The sequence below is a fragment of the Panulirus ornatus genome, chromosome 18 (assembly GCF_036320965.1).
Source record: "Panulirus ornatus isolate Po-2019 chromosome 18, ASM3632096v1, whole genome shotgun sequence".
Classification (NCBI taxonomy): Eukaryota; Metazoa; Arthropoda; class Malacostraca; order Decapoda; family Palinuridae; genus Panulirus; species Panulirus ornatus.
In genome coordinates this window covers 6,089,252-6,097,975 of record NC_092241.1, presented here as the reverse complement: position 1 = coordinate 6,097,975, position 8,724 = coordinate 6,089,252, and the positions used below count along the sequence as shown (strand labels likewise).

Here is an 8,724-nt window from a genome sequence, read left to right as displayed (position 1 = left end):
ACTTGCCCCTCTCACGGTTCTTCAGGCAACTTGCCCCTCTCACGGTTCTTCAGGCAACTTGCCCCTTTCACGGTTCTTCTAGCAACTTGCCCCTCTCACGGTTCTTCTAGCAACTTGCCCCTTCCACGGTTCTTCTGGTAACTTGTCCCTCTCACGGTTCTTCTGGTAACTTGTCCCTCTCACGGTTCTTGTGCTAACTTGCCCCTCTCACGGTTCTTCTAGCAACTTGCCCCTTTCACGGTTCTTCTGACAACTTGTCCCTCTCACGGTTCTTCTGGTAACTTGTCCTTCTCACGGTTCTTCTGGTAACTTGTCCCTCTCACGGTTCTTGTGCTAACTTGCCCCCTCTCACGGTTCTTGTGCTAACTTACCCCCTCTCACGGTTCTTCTGGTAACTTGCCCCCCTCACGGTTCTTCTGGCAACTTGCCCCTCTCACGGTTCTTGTGCTAACTTACCCCCTCTCACGGTTCTTCTGGCAACTTGCCCCTTTCACGGTTCTTCTAGCAACTTACCCCCTCTCACGGTTCTTCAGGCAACTTGTCCCTCTCACGGTTCTTCTGGCAACTTGTCCCTCTCACGGTTCTTCTAGCAACTTACCCCCTCTCACGGTTCTTCTGGTAACTTGTCCCTCTCACGGTTCTTCTAGCAACTTACCCCCTCTCACGGTTCTTCTGGCAACTTGTCCCTCTCACGGTTCTTCTAGCAACTTACCCCCTCTCACGGTTCTTCTGGCAACTTGCCCCTCTCACGGTTCTTCTAGCAACTTACCCCCTCTCACGGTTCTTCTAGCAACTTACCCCCTCTCACGGTTCTTCAGGCAACTTGTCCCTCTCACGGTTCTTCAGGCAACTTGTCCCTCTCACGGTTCTTCTGGCAACTTGCCCCCTCTCACGGTTCTTGTGCTAACTTACCCCTCTCACGGTTCTTCTAGCAACTTACCCCCTCTCACGGTTCTTCTGGCAACTTGCCCCCTCTCACGGTTCTTCTGGCAACTTGCCCCTTTCACGGTTCTTCTGGCAACTTACCCCTCTCACGGTTCTTCTGGCAACTTACCCCCTCTCACGGTTCTTCAGGCAACTTGCCCCTTCTCACGGTTCTTCAGGCAACTTACCCCTCTCACGGTTCTTCTGGCAACTTGCTCCTTTCACGGTTCTTCTAGCAACTTGCCCCTCTCACAGTTCTTCTAGCAACTTGCCCCTTTCACGGTTCTTCTGGTAACTTGCCCCCTCTCACGGTTCTTCTGGTAACTTACCCCCTCTCACGGTTCTTGTGCTAACTTACCCCCTCTCACGGTTCTTCAGGCAACTTGCCCCCTCTCACGGTTCTTCTGGCAACTTGCCCCTTTCACGGTTCTTCTGGCAACTTGCCCCCTCTCACGGTTCTTCTGGCAACTTGCCCCCTCTCACGGTTCTTGTGCTAACTTACCCCCTCTCACGGTTCTTCTGACAACTTGCCCCTTCTCACGGTTCTTGTGCTAACTTGCCCCCTCTCACGGTTCTTCTGGCAACTTGCCCCTCTCACGGTTCTTGTGCTAACTTACCCCCTCTCACGGTTCTTCTGGCAACTTGCCCTTCTCACGGTTCTTCTGGCAACTTGCCCCTCTCACGGTTCTTCTGGCAACTTGCCCTTCTCACGGTTCTTGTGCTAACTTACCCCCTCTCACGGTTCTTGTGCTAACTTACCCCCTCTCACGGTTCTTCTGGCAACTTGCCCCCTCTCACGGTTCTTCTGGCAACTTGCCCCCTCTCACGGTTCTTCTGGTAACTTGTCCCTCTCACGGTTCTTCTGGTAACTTGTCCCTCTCACGGTTCTTCTGGTAACTTACCCCTTTCACGGTTCTTCTGCCAACTTGCCCCTCTCACGGTTCTTCTAGCAACTTGCCCCTTTCACGGTTCTTCTAGCAACTTGCCCCTTTCACGGTTCTTCTGCCAACTTGCCCCTCTCACGGTTCTTGTGCTAACTTACCCCTTCTCACGGTTCTTCTGTTTCATGTGTTACCCTGTTGACACATTGGCCTCAGAGTCTGTTTCGCAAACCCGTTTTTCACGTATCGATTTCCAGTGTAGGGTAATAGTCCATCTTTCACTGTTGTCCCCATCGACACTGTTTTGCAGTGACTGGGATGAAATGCAATTTACCTGACCAGTGCTGGAGTGTATGTAGTTGCCTCCTTGTTAAGTGTAGTTCATAAAGACGTATAATTAGGCAGTTACCTTAACGGGTTTGTAAACAAAGCTATTGGAAGCCATTTGATGCTTCTCGTAACAATGATATGACAGTTTAGGGTAAATCTATACGTTTAATGTTGCCCTATTCCCCCAACTGAGCTGATTTAAGACATTTTCTAATGAAAAGAAAATACAAAACCAAAAACAGTGCTTGTAATGTTGCTTTCCAGTACGATTTCACCATCAGTAAGACCTTAATGAATAGTTGGGCCATAATCATGCCACACTTGGGTGTTTACGCCGTCAAATGCAAGGCATATATATATCTATATATTTATTTATTTATATATTCATTTTGCTTTGTCGCTGTCTCCCGCGTTAGCGAGGTAGCGCAAGGGAACAGACGAAAGAATGGCCCAACCCACCCACATACACATGTATATATACATACACGTCCACACACGCAAATATACATACCCATACATCTCAACGTATATATATATATATATATATATATATATATATATATATATATATATATCATACAAACCTCCAACAGCCAGGATCGAACCCGGGACCCCTGTGCAACAGGCGAGAATGCGAACCGCTAGGCTATGTGCCTGTTGGAGGTTTGAATGTTCTATGAAGGCGCGCGTTTCTATGCACTATATTCGTCTATATATATATATATATATATATATATATATATATATATATATATATATATATATATATATATAGCACCGTCATGCCGTACTCAGGGATGTCCACAAAATTGCTATCGCTAAACACTGTCATGAAAATGACCTTGAAAATCCCATTATTTTTGCTGATTAAACCTTGAAAATCCCATTATTCTATACCCCCTTTTGCTGATTAAACCACACTCACCCTTATGAAACCCATCTTAATTGCTCATCCTAATAACCTTAATTTGACCCCAAGCAACTTTAAAAACCCTTTTCTAGCATTAACCCCCAAAATTAAATTATGAGACGAGAAAACGCGAAAACATCAGAAAAAGTTGTTCAAGACACACTCAGCTACCCAGGTCAAACCCCTCACCACGTGACCCCACCTTAATCACTCTCCCTTACAACGGTTACTGCCAGACGAAGTGGACAGTGGTTGGTCTGTGTTGATTGGTGCTAGACGGCGGGACTCGAAGTGTGATGGTGAAATGGAAATAACTTTGTCAGACATTGACATCTGGTGAAGTGGATTGCCTTTACGAAACGCGTCGTGCCACATGTATAGAAAGAGATTAAGATGGTATGAATTCCCACTGAAGTGCGATTTCACCTTCATATATATGTATATATATATATATGAATTACCCCTCAGGTTGTTTCATGACTAGCTGGTATGAGAGACAATACATAAGCCACAGTATTGTCTGTCCCTCTGACATGTTGGATAATTTGATCATTATAATCTTGTAAGTCTACAACGTATTAATCGCTAACCACCATTCTACATATTGTACAAAATAAACACTAAAAGATTCTAATCCATAAATACTAAAATGTGGCTTCTTAAACCCCTCTCTCAATATATATTGTTCATATTCGCCATTCGTGAGGTAGCGTTTAGAAAAGAGAACTGAGCCTTAGAGGGAATATCCTCACTTGGCACCCTTCTCTGTTCCTTCTTTTGGAAAATTTAAAAAAAGAAACGGGAGGGGAGGATTTCCAACCCCCCCTCAGCTCCCTCCCCCTTTTAGTCGCCTTCTACGACACGCAGGGAATACGTGGCAAGTATTCTTTTCCCCCTATCCCCAGGGATAATATATATATATATATATATATATATATATATATATATATATATATATATATATATATATATATATATATATGTATACATAATCACAAAGGCAAATACAATACTTAAATCTTAACTTACGTAGGCGAAGTCATGGTAGTGTGTATGAGGTGGGAAAATGTACGGTAGACAGACTTTAACAAGATATGAAAAAAAAAAAAGGAAATTAGAGTGGAAGTTGAACCCATCTAAGAGTAGGCGAACAAGGCAACTAGTTCAATATGGACTGTATCAATCTCTGCAAAGGTGGAGGGTCTGTTCGCTCGTATCAGTCACCTGCAGGGGTTTCTTGTGAGCTAGCTGGTGCGTTGTGGCTCTCCCAACCTTAATCTCCACTACACAGATACCTGGCTCACGCTTGCTCTTATCAGGACCAAAAAAAGTAAACACGCCACCACACTACCCCTTCCCTCCCCCCTTTTTTTTTTGTCATCCTTTTTTTTTTTTGTTTTAGGGTCTTTTGATCACCTCTTTGCAGCCAGTGTTGGTTGACTCTGTGTCTGGAGAGGGTCCAGGCCACAGTGGCTCTTGGACTTTGGTCTCGTGAAGGGAGAAGTGAGTGTGTATGTGTGTATTCTTTCCTCCTTCCGTGTTGTCAAGGACTGACAGGTATGTGTGTGTGTGTGTCTGTGTCGTCCCTCTTCCCTCCCTCTCCATCTATCCATCTCAGACACCCTCTTTCCCTCTCGCCATCACTGCATCCCTTCATCCGACAGTGATTTTTTCTCCCTCTCTCCTCCCTCGTTCACTGCTCGTCTTCACAGACGCCAATCACCGACTTCACTGCCCGTTGAGGCCCAATTCGTCGCTTGTCACTGCTCGTCGCCCCGTTTTCAGTGCCGCTAGTGGCTGGGGTGGGGGTCGTGTGTGTGTGGTGGAGGGGAGTGAGTTTAACAATCCTTTTTCCCTAACGATCAGAAACTAGTGATTCAGCTGGTCTACGAACAAGTTACGATCGTTAGAGTCACTCGTGAGGGTCGCGCCAGTGACGAGTGTGTCACTGCTAGGCACTGTCAGCCATGGAAGTCACTGCCAGTGTCGACTTAGTCATGGGCAGTCACTGCTCGTCATGGCAGTGTCAGTTAAGTCAATTTTAAGGAATCACTGAATTTTGAAATCGTGGAATTTTTAAGGAAAATGAATTTTAAGGAATCAGTGAGTTTTAGGGAACATTGAATTTTGAAATAGTGAATTTTAAGGAAAATGAATTTTAAGGAATCTGAGTTTTAGGGAACATTGAATTTTGGATTAGTGGAATTTTTTAAGGAAAATTAATTTTAAGGAATCAGTGAGTTTAGGGAATCAGTGAGTTTTAGGGAATCATTGAATTTTAAAATAGTGAATTATGAGGAAAATGAATTTTAAGGAATCAGTGAGTTTTAAGGAATCTGAGTTTTAGGGATCATTGAATTTTGGAATATCAGTGAATTTTAAGGAAAATGAATTTTAAGGAATGGGTGAGTTTTAGTGAGTCATAAACTTTTAAGGAATCATTGAATTTTGAGATGATAAATTTTAAGGGAAATAAATTTTGAGGAATCACTGAGTTTTAGGGAATGATTGACTTTTATGGAATCATTGAATTTTGGAATATTAATAGATTTTAAGGAATCAGTGAGTTTTAGGGAATCATTGAATTTTGAAATAGTGAAATTTTTAAGGAAAATGAATTTTAAGGAATCAGTGAGTTTTAGGGAACATCGAATTTTGAAATAGTGAAATTTTTAAGGAAAATGAATTTTAAGGAATCAGTGAGTTTTAGGGAACATCGAATTTTGGTATATCAGTGAATTTTAAGGAAAATAAATTTTAAGGAATCAGTGAGTTTTAGGGAACATTGAATTTTGGATTATCAGTGAATTTTAAGGAAAATTAATTTTTAAGGAATCAGTGAGTTTTAAGGAATCATTGAATTTTGAAATATCTGAATTTTAAGGAAAATGAATTTTAAGGAATCAGTGAGATTTAAGGAATCATTGAATTCTAAAGAATAATTGAATTTTGGAATATCAGTGAAATTTAAGGAAAATCAATTTTAAGGGATCAGTGAGTTTAAGGAAATAGTTGAGGTTTAAGGAATCATTAAATTTTGGAATATTGAATTTTAGGAAAAATTTTAAGAAAAGAACTTTAAGGAATCGGTGAGTTTTAGGGAATCATTGAGTTTTAAGGAATCGTTGAATGTTTAAATATCTGAATTTTAAGGAAAATAGATTTTAAGGAATCAGTGAGTTTTAGGGAATCGTTGATTTTTAAGGAATCATTGAATTTTGAAATATCAGTGAACTTTAAGGAAAATGAATTTTAAGGAATCAGTGAGTTTTAAGGAATCAGTAGATTTAAGGAATCAATCAATTTTCAAAAAGTGAATTTTAAGAAGAATTCGTTGAAATTTAAGAAATCAATGAATTTCAAGAAAGTAAATTTTAAGTAATCAGTGAATTTTAAGGAAGTAAATTTTAAGTAATCAGTGAATTTTAAGGAAGTAAATTTTAAGAAATTAATAAATTTTAAGTAAATGAGTCGAAACTCCGAGATTTTTATCTCACACGATATATACAGGGTGTCCCCCCCCAAAAAAAAAATTGAACTCACTTTTTGACACCCTGTAACTCGCATTATATAAATATATTTTTTCCCTTTTTTTCAGAACAGGAAAAAAAATCATTGAGTTATAGTGTGTCAAAAAGTGAGTACATATATTATTTTTTTTGGGGGGGGGGAGAGTGGGAGGGGGAGACACCCTGTAACTCGTTGAATATATATTTTTTCGTTTCTTTTCATATCAGGAAAAAATAAAAAGAAAAAATCTGGGGGGGGGGGGGAATCAGTGAGTTATAGTGTCAAAAATGGAAGGGGGTGGGGGATGGAAGGGGGAGACGCCCTGTAACTCGTTGAATATATTTTTTTCCTTTTTTTCAGATCAGGAAAAAATAAAAAGAAAAATTCTGGGGAAAAAAAAATCAGTGAGTTATAGGGTGTCAAAAAGTGGGTACATATTTTATTTTTTTGGGGGGGTGGGGGGAGTGGAAGGGGGAAACACCCTGTAGCTCGTTGAATCTATATTTTTTCCCTTTTTTTTCAGATCAGGAAAAAATAAAAAGAAAAAATCAGGAAAAAATAAAAAGAAAAAAATCTGGGAAAAAAAAAAATCAGTGAGTTATAGGGTGTCAAAAAGTGAGTACATATTTTTTTTTTTTCTTTTTGGAAGGGCAAAACACCCTGTATGTTTGATCTTGGATGGATGACAGATTGGAGTCAAGGCTTCATATATATATATATATTTATTCAGAAGAAAAAAAAATTTAATAGTTCACCATACAATGTACTTTATAGACAGTCTCCTAACACTTGAGTTCTACCCATTCAAGTTCATGTCTTCCTTTTCATAAAATATCTCTACTCAACTTAAGCTCTCTCATCACCATGCTGACCCTCTGACTCTCTCTCTCTCTCTCTCTCTCTCTCTCTCTCTCTCTCTCTCTCTCTCTCTCTCTCTCTCTCTCTCTCTCTCTTCTCTTCTCTTCTCTTCTCTTCTTTCTCAGCCCTCCTACTGCAACCCATCCTTAATGATACACTCTCTCTCTCTCTCTCTCTCTCTCTCTCTCTCTCTCTCTCTCTCTCTCTCTCTCTCTCTCTCTCTCCTCTTCTCTTCTCTTCTTTCTCAGCCCTCCTACTGCAACCCATCCTTAATGATACACTCTCTCTCTCTCTCTCTCTCTCTCTCTCTCTCTCTCTCTCTCTCTCTCTCTCTCTCTCTCTCTCTCTCTCCTCTTCTCTTCTCTTCTTTCTCAGCCCTCCTACTGCAACCCATCCTTAATGATACACTCTCTCTCTCTCTCTCTCTCTCTCTCTCTCTCTCTCTCTCTCTCTCTCTCTCTCTCTCTCTCTCTCTCTCTCTCTCTCTCTCACTCTCTCTCTCTCTCTCACAGTGTGTAATGATGACCCCGTCTTGAATTCCAGAGGGTGGACGGTCCTGCACCATGAGAAAGCGATGGAGGAATCGTACGTTATGGGTTTTGATTGGCGTCTGCTGCTTCGTCTACTGGCTCGCAGGTCAGGACCATCTTAGGTCAAGAGTCTTGTGTCAGGCTCGCAGGTCAGGACCATCTTAGGTCAAGAGTCTTGTGTCAGGTGGTCAGAGACTATATTCAAAGCCTGATACTTAATCAGCATCAGCTTCTTGTAACATGAAATGGATCAGGTGGTCAGAGAATATTCACGGCTTTTGACCTCATCTTCGTATTGCATTACCCCTTCACGCGCACGCGCGCACGGATGCTTCATTCTTTGTCCCTTCTGCAGGTGGTGCCAGCATCGGAGACCAGAGGAAGTTCTTGTGGAGTTTGATGAGCTTCTGGTATGACTCTATCGAAGAGCGGGACTTCTACCACTGGAACGCCTCGGGTCTGGAGCCCTCGAACCTACGGCCGAAGAACGTCTTAATCTTGAGTTCGATGGGCCGGAGTGGGTCTAGCTTCCTCGGGGAGTTGATCGCCTCTCAGTCAGGCAATGTGTACTTCTTCGAGCCGGAGAGGACGCTGGCGAGGGGCGATCGCGAAGCCGTGCAAAAGGCGGTGGGAGAGAGTTTCCGCTGTCGCATCAGCGAGGACTTCTTGGAGAGGGACTTCAGCTGGTATGCCATTCGCGTCAGCTCTCCACTCATGTGCCATTACGAGCGCTGGGTCCGGAGCGACGTGCCCAAAGCCCGGCGGATCTGCGAGAGGCAAG

At 42.3% G+C, this 8,724-nt stretch overlaps 1 protein-coding gene across 2 annotated transcripts in view; it reads left to right on the top strand.

Moving 5' to 3' along the window:
* The first annotated feature begins 2,894 nt into the window (after positions 1-2,894).
* LOC139754967 (carbohydrate sulfotransferase 1-like) overlaps positions 2,895-8,724 on the top strand; it is an 11,160-nt gene continuing 5,330 nt past the window's right edge. The window contains exons 1-3 of one of the 2 annotated variants that reach the window (XM_071672808.1): positions 2,895-3,441; positions 7,957-8,049; positions 8,299-8,724. The exon at positions 8,299-8,724 is cut by the window's right edge and continues 179 nt beyond it. In XM_071672808.1, the coding sequence (XP_071528909.1) occupies positions 7,977-8,049; positions 8,299-8,724 (499 nt within the window). In that variant the 5' untranslated portion in view covers positions 2,895-3,441; positions 7,957-7,976. Of the gene's footprint in view, positions 3,442-4,428; positions 4,549-7,956; positions 8,050-8,298 lie in introns of those variants that run through there. The other variant, XM_071672807.1, reaches the window with a different exon arrangement.